General features: G+C 48.5%; 1 protein-coding gene across 3 annotated transcripts in view; it reads left to right on the top strand.

Annotated features, from left to right (window-relative positions):
- The first annotated feature begins 9,774 nt into the window (after window positions 1-9,774).
- Window positions 9,775-20,136, top strand: part of IGSF3 (immunoglobulin superfamily member 3) — a 92,693-nt gene continuing 82,331 nt past the window's right edge. For 2 of the 3 annotated variants that reach the window (XM_045801423.2, XM_045801421.2), the window contains exons 1-2: window positions 9,775-9,900; window positions 10,570-11,240. In XM_045801423.2, the coding sequence (XP_045657379.1) occupies window positions 11,198-11,240 (43 nt within the window). In that variant the 5' untranslated portion in view covers window positions 9,775-9,900; window positions 10,570-11,197. Of the gene's footprint in view, window positions 9,901-10,569; window positions 11,241-11,986; window positions 18,991-20,136 lie in introns of those variants that run through there. The other variant, XM_045801422.2, reaches the window with a different exon arrangement.

The raw sequence follows: 20,136 nt of genomic DNA, 5'->3' as shown, positions 1-20,136 counted from the left end.
ACACCCGGCATATATTGGGTCTTACCTGGGAAAACTGAAATTCCCACAAGACTCAAGATCTGGCCTTTGCCTTCCTTTCTGAATTCACCTTCCACCTCTCTCTGAATAACAGCATATATAAAGGCCCAACCGGAAAACCATAGGTAACCAGGTAAGACCAGATTGTAGTTGGAAGAATCAACAGCCGAGAAAAGTTGGGGCAAGATCAAGGGTAGTTGAAGGCATGCTTGTCACCTCTTCTAAGGAATTTTTTGAAAGCAATTGGCAGCCCCAGAAGGGTCACATCTACACTTTGGGAAGATGTGCCCTTTAGAAGGACAGATGGGCAGAGAATGAGATCATGGCCTGGGAGAGCAGGTGGGCAACCAGGACAACAGTCTAGAAAGAGGTACTGAAACCTGAGCTAGGGCAGAGGCCACAAACCCAGAAAAGAACCGACAGTTTCCAAAGATGTTAAGAAGACAGAATTGGCAGCTCCAGTTACCAATTGGCCATGGAAAGTGAGAAGTCTAAAATTAATCTAAAGGCTCTGGCTTATATGATTGAGTGAAAAGTGGTATCATTAATGGAGATAGGAAATTGAAGAGGAAAAAATAGATTCGAGGGAAAAATAATGAGCTGCATTTGGGGCACGTTCCGTCTAAGGTCTGGTGACATCCAGGTAGAACATTTCAAAAAGCGGTTGGCTCTATAAAGCCATGAAGGGCTAGGCTGAAAGTGCCAGTGAGAGTCGTCTGCTGAGAGAGAAATAGACACCATGTGGGCGCTGGGGGGAAATGGGGTCATACAGAGAGTATATTGGGATTGGCAGCTATTCTGGCCTTTGTCTTATACCCTGTGTCTAATCCAACAGGAAGAGCGGTCAGCTCGCCCTTCAACGCACACCCTGAATCTACTTCTCACCACCTCCATCACCACCTCCCCAGGCAAAGCTTCCATCATCTCTCACCTGGGCTATGCCATAATGTACAAATTGGTCACCTGGCATCTATCTTTACTTCCCTATAGACTATTTCCTATACAACAGCCAGATGGGCCTTTTAAAAATGTAAATTAAGTCATGTTACTTTAATCTTCTAAACCACCCAATGGTTTCCCTTGACACATGAAATAAAACCCAAAATCCCACAAGACTCAAGAACTGGCCTTTGTCTTCCTTTCTGAATTCACCTTCCACCTCTCTCTCCCTCACTCTGCTCCTGCCATACTGACTTTCTAGCTCTCAAACATGCCAAGCTTGTTCCTGCCCCAGGGCCTTTGCACTTGCCTGCAATGCTCTTCTCCTGGATCTTTCTACAGATTCGACTTCTCTGACAAAATTTTCAAGTTCGAATTCAAGTTTGTATTTCTTTGAACAGAGTAAGCATAGGTGCTCCATTGGCTGTGTCAGATAACTCCAGTATCTCAAGATATTGTGGACCTGTTCCAGTTTTCTGTTGTTTCTGCTCATTCTCACTCACCTTGTCTTATTTCCTGGATATCTCTGACTGTAGGCTGAAAATTTCATTCTGGAATAATTTGAGGCCCAGGGTGATAGGCTTTTTCTTCTGAAAGGATTTTCACTTACTTCTGGAAGGTACCTAGTGCTGCTCCCAGTCTGGACCCACTTTAAGCCAAGTTCTAGGCTCAAGGTCTCATGTAGCGTCAGATGATCAGAAGCCAGGTTGCATTTCTGAGTAAGAGCTGATTCTGGTTCACAGTTACCCTGAGCACATAGGTCCTGGAAGATCCCAGCTTTAGGTTCAGAGCCTTCCACCTTCTTCCCGGGTTCTGATATCTGTCCCCTCACCCTCTGCGGCAGCCAAAAGCTCAGCTCCGTTTTGCAGATATTTATTGCATATGCATAGATGTCCTCGGGGCAACAGTGGCTCAGTGTGATGGTCCTCCTCTTCTCCTAGCTTCTGCCCAGTAATTCCTCACCACTTTAATAACTACCTTTGGCATTATTTAAATTTTGTCCAGGTATTTTAGTTGGCAGTGGGAATATTGGTCCAAATTTCCGGGTCCATTGTGTTACCAAAAGCAGTCCTGCTTGCCCCATTTCCTCCATGATTCGATTCCACATTCAGATCTGTGTGCAAATATCATTTCTTCAGAGAAGCCTTTCATGCCTATTCCATTGAAAATAGCTACCTCCATTCCCGCATTCTCTGCTTTATTGCTCTTTATGGAGCCTAATCATCATCTGATATTTGGTTGCATATTTATTTGCTTACTAGTTTATTGTCTGTCTCCCCAGCTAGAAGTTATTTACTCATTCATGCATCAAATATTTATTGCATTCTTCCTATGTGCTAGGCATTATTCTAGGTATTGGGCACGCACTAGAGAGCAAGGCCCATCAGATCCCAGCCCACAGAGAGCTTACGTTCTCATGGGGAAGACAAACAATAAACAGGAAAATAAATACAGAAAGTAAACTCCATGAGGATAGAAAGCTTGCCTGCTTTCTTTAGCACCTCATGGTGTAGAACCATGCTTTGTGGGGCGCCTGGGTGGCGCAGTCGTTAAGCGTCTGCCTTCGGCTCAGGGCGTGATCCCGGCATTGTGGGATCGAGCCCCACATCAGGTTCCTCCACTGTGAGCCTGCTTCTTCCTCTCCCACTCCCCCTGCTTGTGTTCCCTCTCTCACTGGCTGTCTCTATCTCTGTCAAACAAATAAATAAAATCTTTAAAAAAAAAAAAAAAAAAAGAACCGTGCTTTGTGGTGACTGAATATTTGTAATTTTTTTCAAAGGGAAAAAATCCTCCTCCCAAATGTTATTTTTCTGTATTGTTTAATCCCTAGTGTTTCAACTGTATTGTTGGTTTGCTGCCTTTTCTCTTAAATATGTATCATTTTAAGTGTATTAAGGGTTAAAAAGACTCGTGTGTCAGCCTGGAAATAGAATAATCATCTACTGTATTATTGTTATGGGGAAATATGTTCTGAGTTCCAAATAATTAACTTTCAAGTGAACTTTTGGAAACTGTCAGCTGGGCTCATATATATTTGGGTGAGATTTGCCAATGTCTTTGCACTCTTTTATAGAAAGAGGCAACATGCCAGCCAGATCAGGCTAGACAGCCCTGGCGATGAGTGGGATAACAGATGTCTCAGAAAGAGTGCCCTCACATTCAGAAGGCTCTCTTCTGCTATAAGCTCATGGTTGTTTGGATTCTTAGAATCTCAGACCCGTGGTGACACACCTTCCCTGTGGAGGGACAGAAGCTCTGTGATCAAACTCACATTTTTTTCACCAGAGGGGCCAAGCTCAAATCTTGAGAGTCCTCCACCTGGGTAACAGCATGGTTGAAAGTGGCAGCCAGCCCTGGCAGCCAGCCCCGCCGCCCTGGGACACTGAGAGCGAGCAAGGGTGGGGGGGAGGGGTTAGCCAATCCAACTCAGAGAAGTCACTCCAACATGACAGTGTCATGGCATTCAGCCTGAGCTCAAAATCTTTGCCTACGCACATGCTCTAGATTGTTCCATTCATTAGCAAGGGGAGGCAGCCCATGGAAGAAGAGCGCAGGTGGCGAGCCAGAGCTGAGTGTAGGAAGAATCAAATCTAAGGCTGCCATTGGGTTAAAAACAACAACAACCCAAAACCAAAAAAACCAAATCAGGATTTGCTGAGATTTTGGAAGAGAAAATGGAGAGCAACAAACCGCTCAAGGTTGGGGCTGGGAAGGATGGGGAGCCTCTTGAGTGTGGTCAGGAACTAAGTTCAGAAGGCAATGTTGTTAGAGAAATGAGCTCTTCTAATTCTTTTGAAGTGCGTAACAAACTGTACAGTTGAACTATACAATCAAAATCAGAAATGGACTTGGAGAGAGGACATGGGATCATGAGGTTGTGAAAAATCTATCCCAAGATTTTGAACTGGAAGAGCCCTTAAAAGTCATCTAGCAGGGGAGGGGAGGTGACAGTGACAGGTGAGTCTCTGTGCGTGCCCCCCTCCCCCCACCGCCACCAGTATCTGCATGGTTCCCAGAAGGAAGGGCAGGAGAACTAGGAGGGTGGGGAGAAATTTTTTTAAACAGTCTTCTAGTTCAGTCTCACACCAACGTTCAGAAACCAAATCTTCCAGATGGGGCCCGGGAATCTGTACTTTTCATGCTTCTGGAGTAATTCCTGGACAGCCACTTTGGGACCTTCTGACTAGTCTCACCAACCTCACTTTACAGAACAAGAAACTTGGGTCCAGAGAGGTCAAAAGACACCACGAGCAGCAGAGCCCAGACGGAAAGCTAGAATCTCGGGCTCCTAGTTCCTTGCTTCTTACACTATGCGAAGTTCATAATCAGCCCAAGCAATAGCCCATGAGTACTGAGAACTAGGACCGGGCATCTTGCTAAATTCTTCCTATGTATCAGCTCCTTTAATCCATGCAAGCTCCCTGTGAGGGCAGCTGTTATCATAATCCCGTTATAAACGAGGAACCCAGGGGACAGGTGTAGTACGTTGACCAGAGTTAAGTGGCAGGGGCTCAGATCTAGCGTCCTTCTCCAGGTACCACCGTTCTCCATCAGCCTGAGAACAGGTGTATCAGTGAGCACAGCTCTGGGGCTTTGTGGAGGAGGAAGAATGTTAGCTCCATAGAGTCTTACGCACCCCTGGGATAAACCAGTCTTCAGAGTTCCAGGGGGGCAACTCCAGACCCCTCGCTGACGCCAGATGGCGCACCTCAGGCTTTGAGCTCCCACCTACAGGGGAAGCCTTAGGGGCCTACTCTACTCCCTTGCCACCTTGATCTTGAGATGTTAAGAGTCAACTCTAATTTTTTTTTTTTTTTTTAAAGACAGATGGTATCCTGTATAAGCTATTCCTAGTCTCCAGCTCTGGGGATCCTCGCCCGTGTAGGAGGGTAATCACCAAGAAGAAAGCCTGCTATCAGAATTGTTTACCGGCTGTTCTGTGGGGTAAGGGGGCTTTGCTCTTTCCACTTGGCATTTTCAAAGCATGAAGGGCAATTAACGCTGGTACTTGCGAGCACAAGGTGTCAGGCTATCTTTAGACAAAATGCCTTGCCCTCAGCTTGTTTTCGGTTGACGAAAGAGAACTTGGCTAATGCCTTCTTTCCCCCCTGATTTTTAAAAACCATAACATTCTGTCACTTGTGATTTTATATTAGCCTTTTGATTACAGCTCTAGTAGGTCTGGAGCCCTCAAACTGAGAGAACCACTTGGCCATAGCTTCTCTACAAATTTTGTGGTGTTGTTTCCCCTACAGTGTTTACTCTCTTTTTAAACACTAGCTTCCAGTGGATAAGATTAGGAAAAATTGAATGAAGATCTGGATCTCTGGCTTTTCTTGAAAAGTAAGGAAATTAGGCAACACTGGATCTTTGCTCCTGACCATAACTGTTTGCTAAAGCCGTGATTCAGCCTGGCTTTGCAGGCTTCTGAATTGAACTCCCAGGGGCGGGGTAGAGAAGATTAAGGAGTCTTCCAAAATGTCCAAAATATCCACCTAGGGGCGCCTGGGTGGCTCAGTCGTTAAGCGTCTCCCTTGGGCTCAGGGCATGATCCCAGGATCCTGGGATCGAGCCCCACATCGGGTTCCCTGCTCCACTGGGAGCCTGCTTCTTCCTCTCCCACTCCCCCTGCTTGTGTTCCCTCTCTTGCTGGCTGTCTCTGTCTGTCAAATAAATAAATAAAATCTTAAAAAAAAAACAAAAACAAACACAAACAAAAAACCTCAAAATATCCACCTGATCCCAGGCCAGTCCAGGAGGGGTTTCAACATTCCAACATAAGCTGTTTTGAAGCAAGCTGCAAATGTTCAGCCCAGCCACCAGACACGTTTGCTGACTGGGGACTGACGCTTCTCCTTCCCTGCAGATTCTTTCGCTGTCTGTAGATGGTCTCCTGAAAGAGCCACCTTCATGCCACTGTTCAGCACTTCATTTAATGGCTTCTATGTCTGGAGGGCAGAGACAGTCTTTTCGCTGTATAGGTGTGTCCCAGACTCATCGAGGGTTAGGTTCCACACCGGTGCAATAAAGTGCAGACTGCCCCAAAAATGAGTCAAATGTAGTTTTGGTTTCCCAGTGTCTATTGTAGTCTATTGTATTATTGTAGTCTCTTAAGTACGCAACTGCATGATGTCTAAAAAATAATGTGCTCACCTTAATGAGAAAACACTTTATTGCTAAAAAATGCTAACCATCATCTGAGCTTTTAGCCAGTCACAATCACTGTTCACGCATCACCATAACAAATATAATAAAAATGAGAAAGTTTGAAATATCGCGAGAATTACCAAAATGTGAGTGACACAGAGACACGAAGTGAGCAAACAGCTATTGGTAAAATGGCACCAATAGCCTTGCTCCAAGCAGGGTCGCCACAGACCTTCCTTTTGTAAAAAACTGCAGTAGCTGCGAAATGCAATAAAGTGAATTGCAGTAAGACGAGGTATGCCTCTACTCTCCCTGCCCCACGGTTAGCACAGCCCTTTGAAGATCTTAGATGGTCCATCCATGTGAAAATTAGAATCACACGATGCTGGGAACCAGCCATAGCCCATCTGCGATGGTGTTGGAAGTCAAGGGTTGACAGATCATCCAAAAAGATGCAAGGGGTCTAGGTGGTAGGAGGTGGGGAAGGTGGAGAAGTTATAAATGAGAAGGGATACTTGAGTACAGGATTCAAGGGCAGAGGAAGTGGCCCAGGCCGAGGCCTGGGGACTCAATGCTTGGGAAGTGTCGTCTTGGATAAGGAGTCAGGCAATTGGGTGGGGTCAGAGAGCTCTGATACAGGCTGAAGTAGCTCTTCTTGCAGATCCCTTGACTCTCCTCTTTCTTTCCCTCTCCATATCCAATTCTCTAGAACATTCCATTGAACATACTTTCAAAATGCTTCTAGACTCCACCCATATCTCGCAACCTGTATCATTATCACCATGGTCCTAGCCGCGGTCATCTCTCACCTGCACAACTACAAGAGCCTCCTTTTCAGTGGCCCTCCTCCACTCGTAGCTCCCGACGCTCTATCCTTCCTCTGCAGCCAGAGGGACCCAAACTGCCTGCTAGCCTGTGAGGTCCTACAGGATTTGGCCTCTGGGACCTCTCTGATCACATTTCTCCTCCTCCTTTGCTCTTATGTCCCTTCAGGCATACCAACACACCTTTCATTTTCTGAGCATGTTAAGGGACTTTGCACCTGCTGTTCTCTAAGCTTGGAATGCTCTTCTTCCAGAAATCCCCAAGGCTCACTCATTCCTTCTAATCAGGTGTTGTCTTCCCCAGTCACCCTAGAACAGAATACTCCTCCCCACCCCACACACATGCACACAATTCCCTTCTCCCACTTTCCCTAAGAACATAATATATGTGTTATGTTATATATTTATTTATGTTTCATTGTTTGTGTTTTCCACTAGCATAAATGCCATGAGCGAGAGTAGAGACTTTTCTTGGCACGTAGTATATGCTCAGTAAATAAATGAAGGAGCCTAACAGATAAGAAGTGAGAGATGCCAGAGTTGGGGTTGTACTGGGGGAAAGAGGTAATATTTAACACACAAGAAGAGACTTTCCGTATAACGCTTGGTATATGTGATAAATAATTAATTCAATTCAATTCAATTGAAGTATTTATAGTGCAATTACTATATGCAGACCGCAAAGCCAAGAGATGTTTGGGATAAAGGATAATTAAGGTGCAGATCCTGCCTGCAAGGAATTCATAGGCAAGGAAGAGGGGTGAGGGCAAATAAGACCCCTTAGTCATTTTTTTTATCCCCCGTAGCATGTTCTTTATTGCCTTGCTCACTGGGAGAGAGGGTAACTAACTTTTTTAAAAAAATAAGTTAAGTATCAGTATATTCCTTCATGAAATCCTTTCATTATCATACTGTCCAATAGAGTGAACAACATCTTACAAGCCCACAGACCGTTTCTGAGTTCTGAACTCTGCTCCCCACAGCCCAATTGCTTTTTGGACATCTTTACTTCCATGACTCGTGGCATCTCACACTCAACACATCCAGCCTTATCCTATGTATCTTGATCTCAGTTTTTGAGGTGGAGCTGGTTTTTCTGTCCCATTCCTCACCTTCAACCTGGCAGTCCTTGGAGCCTACCTCCTGACATCCAGGGGATCTGCTCATTTCTCTCCCTCCCTGTTGCTACTTCTGGGGTCCTGGTCACCACCATCTCTTGTCTGGATTTTCAGCAACACCCGCTAACCTCCTGTAGAACTCCCCTCCTCCCACCCATCTTCCACATGTAGGCCAGACTGGTCTTTCTAAAATGTACATCTGATAATGGTACTGCCTTGCTTGGAACCTTCAGGGGCTTCACCATGGCCCTGGGCTAAAGTCCACCCTCCCTTTTTTTAAGGTTTTATTTATTTATTTGTCAGAGAGAAAGAGAGAGCACAAGCAGGGGGAGCGGCAGGCTCCCTGCTGAACAAAGAGCCCAATATGGGACTCGATTTCAGGACCCTGGGATCATGACCTGAGCCAAAGGCAGACACTTAAATGACTGAGCCACCCAGGCATCCCTAAAGTCCAAACCCCTTAACACACCATACAAAGCTCTCTAGGTTCTGGCACCAGATTTCTTCTCTGCCCTTCCTTGCCACTTTCTTGCAGCCTAATTCGTGCCCAACACAGAGATTTCTGGTCCTTTAACTGGACTACTCTCTCCTCCCTCTAGGTCTTGGAGGATACTGATTCAGGGTCTGGACTCAGTTACTCCTTCCCCCCCACCCCTCCCTTTGGAGCCTCCTTCTGCTCTTTTGGATTCTACCTAGTTTTCGCTTCCTCCAAGAAGCCTTCCTGGCCTCTGACCTGATCTGACCAAATCCTTCCTCCTCATGTCCCAACCCTGCAACACAGGGTCTGGGTCCTAGCCCTGCTTCCTCAACACTCTGTTCTTTTCTTGCCCTAAGTGTTTCATAGTCCCCCCCCCCCCAACTAGACTGCAAACTCCAGGGAGGCAGGAGTCCTTGATTACCTTTTGACCGTCCCTACCCAGAAGGCGTGTGTATTCATTAAGTACTGAATGGATGAAAATGTACTTGTTTGGATAGGACTGTTGCTCATAAAATAATTATATCTTACATTTACCGAGTGCTTAAGATGGGGCAGGCTCCATTCTAAGTGCTTTACAAGTGTGCCGCGGACATCTCCCATAACCCTATTTAGTAGGGGCGGGCTATTTCCCCATACAACAGACGGGGAAACTAAGGTACAGAGAGGTGAAGTAACTCGACCAAGGTCGGCAGCAAGGACATGGAAGAACCACAGTTAGAACCCAGGCTGTGTCCAGAGTCCAATTCGGCCACAACTTCTGGGAAGTTCTGCCCTAGAATGAAGCACAATATGGGGTTCCGCTCCATGAACAGATTCAAGTCTCCTGCTAAGGGCTTTGTTTTTGTTTCCCTGGGAGAGGACACGCTCCTTTGCCGCCTTATTCAAGGCTCATGGGTCCTTTGCTGGGCTTTGGGAAGGGCCTTGCGCTTCTTGCCCATGGCCCGGCAGCATGCGTGTGACGCCCTGCTTAACTTTCAGGGCTGCCGGGCCCACACGCCCCCTGTGCCCAGGCCCTGGGGTGGCTCTTGCACTTGGCAGGTGCGCCCGGGAGCGAGAAGCGGGCCCCTGCGTGCCCCCAGCTCCAAGGCCCTGGGCCCGGCCGCGCGTCTCCGGGGGCGGGGAAAGGGGCGGGACGGGGGCGGGGAAAGGGGCGGGACGGGGGGCGGGGCCTTTCGCCCAGGCCACCGCCCTCGCCCCGCGCGGCTCCTTCGGGTGCAGCGGGCCGGGCTGGAGGGGCGGGGACTCGGGAGGGGCCGGAGAGCGGCTGCCGGTGCGGCTGCGGGGGGGAGAGGGAGAAGGCGGCGCGTCCCCAGAGGCGTGCGCCCCGACTGTCGGCCGCCGGACCGACGCACGGAGGGAGACTGCCGGGGGCGAGGTCAGTATCCGGTGGGAGCGCGGGCGGCGCGCGGAGGGGCGGCGGCGCGGGCAGCCGGGAACCCGGGGCAGGGGGCGGGGAGGGCGGCGGCGAGCGCGGGGCCGGCTCCGCTTGGGGGTCGGGCCCGAGACCCTCTCCTGGCCGGTCCGGCGCGCGGCGAGCGTGCCCCGGCAGCGGAAAGCGCAGCCCCCGCTCGCTTCTCCCTCCGTCTCTTTTCTTTCCAATCAGCGAAAAATAAACACCCGGGAAGGTAAAACAATAGCGGGGCCACCTGGGACGCGGCGCGCGCGGAGCTCCCACGTTTGGCGCGGGGGCCGGAGGTGGAACCGGGAGTGGCGGCCCCACGTCGGAGCCCCCTCCCGCTGTGCCCCCGCGGAGGGTGGGGCTACCCGCCGCGCCGGGCTCGGCAGGAGGCGAAGGGAATTCCCTGGAGTGAGGCGTGTGGGCAAAGTATTGCAGGAACAATCGGGCTTCCCGCAGTTGCCCTTCTGTGGGTAGGGAAACTGAGGCCGGGGCCCGTGTAGCGACTTGCCCAAGGTCAGAACGCACGGTTGACTGTCCTGGTCCGGGAACGGGACCCAGGCGTCCAGAGCAGCCCAGCGCTCAGGAGCTCTCGGCTTTGCGGCGCTGGTGTTGGCCTTTGATACATCTCTGTTGTGTTTGTTTTAGAAATCTGCTGGCATTGTGGGACCGGCTTCGCTTTGGAGCCGCTGAACGTCAACTTGCTTCGTGTGTTCTGGGTAGGTGTGAGGCAGGTGGCAGCTCCGTGACCTACCGACATGGATGGAGACGGACTTTTTGATGAAGAAACCCAAACAGTCGGTGCCGTTCCAGGGCGATTTAGCTGTCAGAGGTTTTGACAAAACCTGCCCTGTTCCCTTTGGGGAATCCGAATGAGGGAGCTTACAGACACCTTCACTGGGAAGCCAAGGACATTTCTGTATAATCAGTGGATGAAAGGATTTTCTCAGACTCTTTTTTCCCTTTTCCTCGAGGATTAATTCACTGCAATCTACAGTTCCAGTGGAAGCCGCAAGGCACGGGATGTGGCAGAAGCCTAGAGGGCCTTCAGAATTGTTCTGGACCCTTCTTTTAGCATAGGGGAGTTCAACACAAGCCACCGGCCACCCCTCCCCCCCAGTCTTGCTGATCTCTTCTCTTTAACCTGTTCTCATTTTTGAGTTAAGTTCTGTTTCCAAAACTGTCCTCTGGAGCTATAAGTGGATTGCCAGAAATGAGAGATTAAGTGCGAGAGAAGAGGGAGCGTCCTGTGTTGTGTCTCTTCTCTGCTGCCGACATGAAGTGCTTTTTCCCAGTGCTGAGTTGTCTGGCTGTGCTGGGTAAGTGGCTCTGCTTATCAGTGCGATCGATGTGAAAGTTTAACCTGCTGTTGGTTCCTGTAATTCCTTGTGGCTCTTTCCCATCAACACTTGGCTTTGGGGGACACCAGGACACAGCCGATGTGTATCACAGGTTGGAATAGGGTACCAAGAGGCCCATTTCTGACCCAGGAGGAACGGTGAGATGTTGTTTGTTGTCTTTGAGAAGGAACATCTGCTGTCCTTGAAGTGTCTGTCCCCGGCCTTGTGGTGAGATCTCCCCATCTGCATGTCGGTGGTTTAGGGGCTCCATGTGGCTTATAAACTTCAGTGTCTTCACCTCTGTGTTGGCCCACATTAATTCCTAATCCGAAGTGGCAACGTTATTCTTACTGTGGGGAAAGTTGGTTTAGTGGTAATGATGGTGCGTTTTTTGTTTCGTTTTGTTTTTTTGCGGGGGGAAGTAGTCAGGAGTGGAATAGGGTGGTGAAGGAGTGCATCGCCCTACCTAAGTGGTCTGGAGACTAAAAATGTTTGAGGATACCAGTCTTATGTCCCCTCACCAAGGAAACTCAGAGCATAGTTCTGGAGGAAGAGAGACTGGAGGAGGGGAAGCTGCTTGCGTGGGGTGTGTGAGGATGGGTTTTGGTGCCCCTACCGAAGGCCAGAATGCTTAGAGCAGGATGAAGAACTGTGGCCCCAAGAGGTAAACCCTTGACACCTATCCTAGGGATTCCCTCTCCATTGCAGAGCCCCCCCCCCCCTTTGCGCATACTGAGCACCGTCTTCTGTGTAGTATGGGGGTACACATCTGGGTCTAGGATAAACTTCCTAGCCAGGATCCGATGCATCCTCTCGGCCCATCTCCTCAGACCTCGCACAGGAGCACACCCTCTGACCTTTCTGTGCGCTTCCATCCCCTGCGTGAAGAGGTCACCACGGCTTCCTAGGGTGTCTTCATTTCCAAATCTAGGTATTTTGCATTTACAGAGTTTATTCCTGACCTGCTGGCAGTGGAGACTGCTCTCACGCATTGTCCGTACCCTTGTAGGAGTTCACAGTTGGGTGGAAAGAACGGATTTTAGAGTTCGAGAGCCCGATTCGAATTGCAGCCTCATCGTGATGGCCAGATGAACCTCAGTAAAATGGGATGGTACCTCGAAGGGCTGTCTTGACAGTGAAAGGCTATACGGTGTCCTAAATATCTTGACTGCTTTGAAAAATGTCTGGGACACGTCATAAACATGTCCGGTTGGTGGTTCTCAAACTTGGGTGCCTGTTGGAACCACTGGGGGAAGCTTTTAAAAGTCCCGATCTCCAGGCAGCAACCCCAGACCAATTAAACCAGATTCTCTGGGAGGGTGACCCAGGCATCAGTCTTTCTGCTCTCCCAGGTAATTCCCAGTGAAAGAACCAGCGGGTGAGTTCATTAGTGCCAGCCTTTCCTGCCGCGGCACACACGCAGACGCCGGTCCCGCGGCAGGTTAGTCAGTGTTGTGCCCAGGTGTGGGTGAGGATACCGTGTCCCGTGTCTCCTGTCCAGGCAGAGTTGAGAAGGCAAGGTAGCTCTCTGCGCCAGTCCTGAATAGCCCATTGATATTTGTTCATACCGTATTTGTCATTCACTTAGTGTCTGGGTTTACATCAGTAATTACTGATTCATGTGGATTCAAGAGGACAAACAAGGAAAGCCCTGGGGAGTTGGAGGAGGGTGAGATGGCTAAGGCGGGATAGAGGGCTGGGTGGAAGGGTGGGGCCCAGGCCAGGAGAAGGAGCCACCAATGGCAAAACAAGGAAATGGGACATTTGTGCCTTTTGTTTCTTCTGGCTGCTTAGAAATGCGAGGCCTCCTGCAGGTCCCCCTGCTGTTCGCCCTCTGAGCCACTCTATGGAATGGAGCTTGGGCCCTGACACTGTTCTCTTCCCTCCACTCCCAGCCCCCTTCTAAACAGGTGCTGGGGAGGAAAGGAGCGTCAGGGTGGTGGTGAAGGGGAGCATTGGCAACGACCAGACGTGGGTGAAGGTGGGAAGGTTTAGAAGTGTGGGTGTGCCTGGTTTTTTGCACCCCTCTGCTGAAGTCTCATCTTCTCCCATCACCCCGAGACTGTCAGCGGGGTGGGGAGCAGTGGGTCTTGCTACTCTGCTGCTAACCTTGGAGAGCAGGAGGTGTTTGGGGAGGGAACAAAACCCAGGTTGGGGGTCTTATTTCCTGCTTGCAGTCTGGTGTGGGCTGATTCATGCGTCAGCGTTCTTGCTGTGTAATGTAAATTAATGTGTAATGTGAATTTCAAAGAGCAAAGAAGCCCAAGGTTTTATGCTCATGTGGGTCACATACCTAGAATCAAATCTTGTTTGTACAAAGTGGGATGAGGCTAAGTACTCTGCAAAGTGGCGCGACGCAGGTGCTGCCAGCCTCCAGAAATGGCAGTTTGAGTCAGAAAACCCTACGGTACATGAGAGTGTATCCAGGGTAAATCTCCCACATGCCAGCAACTCCCTGCACATCGTCAGACCTGTGCTTTCTGCCTCCTTCCCTTGCCAGCGTCTGGGATTTAGATCAGGTCCCTCCTTTTCTGCCTGTCTCCCTGCTGACTCCTGCCCTTGTCTTTGTCCTACCCGAAGCCACAGTGACCACGGTGTCTTGTCTCTTCCCTTGCAGGCTGGGTGCCCCACCCAACTTGGGAGCCATTGGCGGCCACGGCCACCCTTGTTCCAGTTCCAGAGCCATCTTAAGCCCAGGCCTGGCTGAGCCACGAGGGTTAGTGAAGTGTCCACTGCTGAGAATGGGTGGAGCCAGAGGGGCAGATGAGAGAGAGAGTAGAGGCTGCTGTGACCGCATGAATGTGGCCTGCGTGTGAAAAAGGAGGGAATGAGGAGAGAGAGAGAGGTGGCTGCGGCTGTGCTTGGCAGCAGCCTGCGTGAGTGACAGTGACATGGAAAGATGACAGCAGTGTGGGAGAGACAGAATAGGATTTGTGTCTGCAAGAACAGGAAGGGGACAATCAGGAAAGATGAATATAAGCGTCAGGCCCATAAAACAAATTTCGGTTTTGCATAGCCATGAATAGTTATGCCTCCTGGGCCAGTGCTGATGTTGCAAGCAACACGAAACAGCTTTAAAAACAGCTTTAGGAACGTAGGAGATTGGGACATCTCTGGATCAGCCCGGGAGAACCTGTAGCTGGCTCGTGACCATTGGTGTTCTCCTCCAGTGGGAGAGAATTTCATGTGCAAAGTTTGAGAAGCCTCTCGCTTGAGTAGGATGGGATCGAGGCCGTAATTACTTACCTCCCAGTTAGGGAAGAGGCCAGAGGGTTCTTCCTGAAGAGATTGAAGGGAACTTTGATGTTCTGATGGAGTGAGCTCTGTGGCAGGACTCACGATCAAAGGCAGAAGACCGAAGTGAAGCAGCTTGGGGCAGTCGGGAGAAGAGTTCTGAAGATCGTGATTTATGGGTGAACAAACACCATCCTGCAGTTGTCGTGGAGGTGGTACGCTTTCCCTTTCCTGGGGACCATTTGACCGGGGTGCCGGAGAAGGGAATTCTTGTCAGAAGAACTAGACGGGCTAGGATGCCTTTCAACTGTGTGAATTATTGAGCCACGCTGTGCACCCAGGGCTGTGTTAAGATGCCCCGGTCCCCAGCATTTTGCATTAAAATAAGAGAAGAACAGTAACCATACCACCTCTCCCAGCTCTGGCCTTTGCTGTGAAGCGAGCCCCGTCTCATTAAGTCCTGCAGATATATCACTGGATAGAGGACTCACATCCTCACCTTCCTGTAGATGGAGATATTGAGGTCCGGGGGGTTAAGGAACTTGCCTCAGGTAGACTACTATACCAGCTCAATCTGGTGCTGTGGTAGGGATCCAGGCCCCTTCTGTTTGCTCCATGTACATGCCTCCATTCCCAAGGTTAGGGCATGGTGCAAGATGGCTGTGCTAGCCGCAGCCACCATGAAGGAGGTAGGCATGGGCACGACCTCGTAATTTAAGGACATTTCCTCTTCTGCTTATACTCCTGTTGCCTAGAACTTGAGTGCATGACCGTACTTGGCTGCAAGGGAGGCTGAGAAATATCATCCTTAATTCTGAGTGTCCAGCTAAAAACTGGGGGTTCTGAGGAGAACCCTGAGGAGAGAACATCTGAGGAGAGAACAGATTTTGGAGGGACAGCAATGGGTTGCTGGCCGAGTGACAGAGCTGGTAAGTGGCAGCACAGGGTTTCAAAGCCAAGATCATTTGGTTCAAATCCTGTGTTCTGCCACCTCGCCGGCTGCCCCTCTGAGCGTGTGGCCCAGCCCCTGGCCTCTAAGAAGCCTTATCGGGAGGGCACGAGCCAGATGAGCCAACGCTTGCTACGATGGGAAGCAACATCAATCAGCATACGATTACACAGGCAGCCCTGTGGTTTTAGCAGGAGCGACTGTAGTGTTTTCAGAATGCTTATGTGCCAGTCACTGCTAGACACTTCGCAGAGTGAAGCCCTTCCGTAGGAAAGACCGTCTCAGTTGTGTTCTCTGCCGTAGCCCCAGCACTCAGCCTGACACCTGGCACAAAGTACGTAGGTGTTCAGTTAATTTTTTGACAACTAAATGGTTTCTACATTGGCTCCCTCCATCAAGACAAGGAAACTCAAGGCTCAGGGAATTTAAGTCATTTTGCTCAAAGGACAAGCACTAGAGATTGGCAGAGCCTGGGTTTGAAGGCAAGTTGGGCTCTAGGGCTTGTGCCTTTATGTCGCCAAACAGGGCTTCTTAACCCCTTCTGGGCCCTGGATCCTTTGGGCAGTCCGGTAAAGCCTATGGGCCCTTTCTTTGGAGAACATTTTGAAATGCGTAAATACAAATACATCTACTAACAAAGGAAATCAGTTATACTGAAATATAGTTATCAAAATATGGAACAAATTTATGATTATAGCAATATGCTTCTTTAGTAGCGCATTAAATAACACGCTCTAGCAGCAGGTCTAACAATTACTGTAATTATGGCATAGTGAGCCATGAAAACGGTATGTTGAGGTATCTGTGTCAGCTGTGATGTGTTATGAAAGCCTGTGTGATTTCTGTTGTGACAGAGTCACAGGTCCTGGAGACGTCGTCATGATGGCTGACAGCATTCATAATCAAACAGTCCACGTTCGCAGAGAGGTTAGTTGAAAATAAAGGCATCATCTTTTTTTTCCCCATTCAAGTTCACATAGCTCCTGAATGCTGTTCAGGGACCCCTGTGAAGTGCAAAGTAAGGTTCGGTATTGGCGGTGGTTGCTGGGAAGACATTGTGTGAGAGAACGTCATTAGCTTTCAGAAATGGGTAGGGTTTCCATGTGGGGAGCATTCTATTCCCAGGAGAAGCCTTAGAGTGCAGAGAAAACAGCAGTCATCATGGTGGTAGAGTGGCCCTGTAGGGTCTGGAGAAATGACTGTCAGTGGTTTTAGGGTCCAGTTCGCCTGGGATGATGACGCAGAGAACTGGCTTAGATTGTAATGAGTTTGGGATTTGGGCTTAGACTGGGTCCCCAAGAGCCCAGGCAGACCACTTCCGCTGAGCCCTGGCCTGGAAACTGAATGAAGTGGCTCCGTTGCTGGCCTCCCATGGTCCCGGGCCTTGTGCATCCTCCATTACGGCTCCTTGATTAATATTTTTAGGTTCCTTCGGGAGCTCTTCATTTGCCATGATTGGACACCTGTTTCTTTGCTGCTTGAAAGTGAGCACAGCTAACTCCTCGTAAAGGGTTGGTTTTTAATTTAAGGAAATTTAGGACACCTGTGTGTGAATGCCCCCTGATTTTCAAAGAAATGAGTGGTTGCGTCAAAATCAAGCTTGCATTTGTAGAAAATCACATGTTGCCAAATTCCCTCATCAAGAACGCTTTATTAAGTGACTAATTGTGGGCCACAGTGGTGGGCACTTAACAAAGACCATGGCAATGAACCTCCCTTAACTGGAACCTTCAATTAAGTGGGATTTTGTTTTTATTTTTGAACTCTGCTTTCCGAAAGGCGAAAATCACAAGATGTGGTAGCAAGGATTTATTCCAGAAATTAGCTTCCAGGCCACCATCCGTCCAGTCTCTACATCTTCCGCATCTATAATTATAGTAGCAGAAGAGAACGATGAGCCTCAGGGCACTGCAAGATCCTAAATCAAAGATGAAATTATATTAACTCTACTCAGGCTGGAAAGTGGTCAGATGTATTTTCAAACCCTTTATAACAGGCTTTGTAATAACGAGAGTTGAAGCGAAGTTTCCACCTAATCCTCTATTAACCCTTTAATTAAATTCCCCCTAACACCGCATTCCCCCGTCATCCAAGTGACCCAGGCTTTGCTGAATGTCCCTAACTTCTAGGCGAGGATCATCTAAGGCCAGCAGTGAGGCAAATGGTAAATCACTTTGCAAATGGACAGGAAGACAATGATATCATGTGCTGAGGACAGGCGTCTTTTGGGCAAGGAGGGGCCGGGCAAGTTTGTTCTTGTTTTCAGCTCAGCAGGAGTAGGGAGGGAACTCTCTGTCCAGGAGAGGGATGAGGCTGGAGTAGCTTGTGAGTGGTCAGTCTGGAAAGGTTTTCTGGAAGAGCTGGAATGTTAGGCATTTCTTAAGTAATAGGAGAGTGAGGTCCTGGAAGAATGGTGGGGCTGGGGGCCATCCTGGACACATTGGGGCTGCTTTGAGAAGGCTTCCCAAGGAGTGCAGAAGCCTCACGTCAGGAGCTGGGGCTTGAAGGAGCAGTCAGTTGGTTTGAGGTCTGGGTGTTTGGGTCTGAGACAGGAGGAAGATAACAGAGAGTTCTGAGTGGATGTCCTGGAGGACCCCTGGAAAAGTGACCAGGGAGGGTAAGAGGCACTCTTGGAGGTGGGGGTCTAGGGTGGAAGTGAAGTGGACCTGTTTCTGTACCAAGGAAAGAGCTTTCGTGTATCCATTGAAAAATCGTCAGGGCAAAGACATTCTAACAAAACTGTGAACTCAAAGAAATGGGTGGCCTCTTCCCCTTGACTTTCAGGTCCCTAGGCCTTCCCTTTATTAAAATGGGGAGGGGGGGAGTCTGATACCAGTTCTGTGTTCTTTCCCCAAATCTGATTCTTTGATGTGTTCAGGATTACCTTAAATTGGCCTTATTTTTGTGTATTTAATACTGTTTTTGTCTGTAACACCCATTTTACCATTCCCTGGAGTGCAGGCCATGCCTCCTTGTGGCGACTTCTGAGAACACTGTCTCTGTCCTCAGGGCACGGGATCCCTGGCCTGTGGTGTGTTGGTGATAGAGACGTGTCATGAGGCGAGCTGTTGACCTCCTTCTCACAGACCCCTTTTATTAACTTCCCTTCCCTCAGGAGCACCATCCGTTTGAAATCTTCTGTCTCTCAGCATTAAGCAGTAATTAATCTGTTTTTCCTACGTGGTAACCAGTATGATTGTTCACTCTTGCTCTAGTGATATAGTTGGGCTCTAAAAGAGCACAATTAATCTGGCACTCTGCATTGCCCATGACCAAAGGACACACAGGGCTTTACCTGTTTGGTACCTTAGCCCTGTATCTGCAGCTAGGGAAAGTGGTGTCATTGTTCGGTGTTTTGAAATGTCTGAGGCGGCCAGCTTTCCTACCCCACGTGTTACTGTGAGAACCTCCGGGCACTTGGATAAGCTAGGTGGTGTTTTGCCCATTCGTTGATTGCGTTGGTGACCTTGACTGACTTTGCTAGGAAGGACTTTCAGTAGGAAGAACAACAGGAGCCTGGAGCTGGGGAGCCAGCCATGACTGCAGGTGAGACCACACCTGTCCTGTCCAGGGACACCCTCTTCCTCTTTTTTTTCTTCTTCTTTTTAAGACTTCCAGAGAAGTTTCACGACCTCTTAGATGTAATGATCCCATCAATCTTAAATGTCACTGAAGACTTGATTGGAATTAACTCATAATTTAAAACAACAGATAAAGTGCTTTAGGGTAAACTGTATAGAAGTAAGATCATGAGAGATTGGTTTCCATTTCGGAAGGTAGCTGATGTTTGTTTGCTTTGTTTTTTGGATTTTAAGTCGTTGACAGAGGTAACAGGAGTATAGTTGTGTGGTAAAAAATCCAGACAGTACAGAGAGTAAAATGGGAAAGTCCCCCTCTCTACCCCATGTCCCTTATTGAGTCTGACATATATTCTTCACAGTTTGACATAAATTCTTCCAGATCTGTGCATGTATTCACACAAATATAGATTATTTTTTCTGACGTAAATGGAATCATACAGAACATATTGTTCAACAACTTGATTTTAAAGGGGTAATTTACCTCCCTATTTTTTCGGGCTTACTTTTATGGCCATATATCAGAACTGATTTGGTTATTTTATAGCTGGTCGGAACTGTAATTTGTGAAATCACTGGGGAGTACTGAGCCTCATTCAATAGCTACATCACGGAATAATTTTTTCTTGCCGTATCAAGAACAAGAGTCATAATAAAAAACACTACCCTTAAATTTTAATGTCCTTAATGAAAATAATTGATTTGTTTATTCTGAGTATTTTCTCCCCAAACACGTAAATTTAACAAATTAGGTACACACATATTTTGTTGGCTGTTTGAGTTATAATTTTGAAATTATGTTGAATTCAAACGAAGCCTGTTTAAAACTTGTTAAGAGGATAACCATAAATATTGAATTTGGGGTCTAATTCAGTCAAGTTTCGTGTTTGTTCATGGGCTAGGGGGAAAAAATGAAAGAAGTTTTCCTGCATTTTCAATTCCCAAGTGATTCTTCCATTTAGAAGGAGCTGGACTAGGGTAACTGCTGTGAGGCTGCCGGCTACCAGACATTTAAGACCTTAACCCAAAAGAGCACGTTTTTTTCTCCAGCCCTGCAGAAGCAGCTATTTCTGTAAAAAAGATTATCATTTCAAAGTGTTGGGTTACTTCTCAG

This window comes from Ursus americanus, chromosome 12 (assembly GCF_024610735.1).
Source record: "Ursus americanus isolate L20-20 chromosome 12, mUrsAme1.1.p, whole genome shotgun sequence".
Classification (NCBI taxonomy): Eukaryota; Metazoa; Chordata; class Mammalia; order Carnivora; family Ursidae; genus Ursus; species Ursus americanus.
The sequence above is the reverse complement of the archived record's forward strand: the minus strand, read 5'-3'. Positions and strand labels throughout refer to the sequence as shown.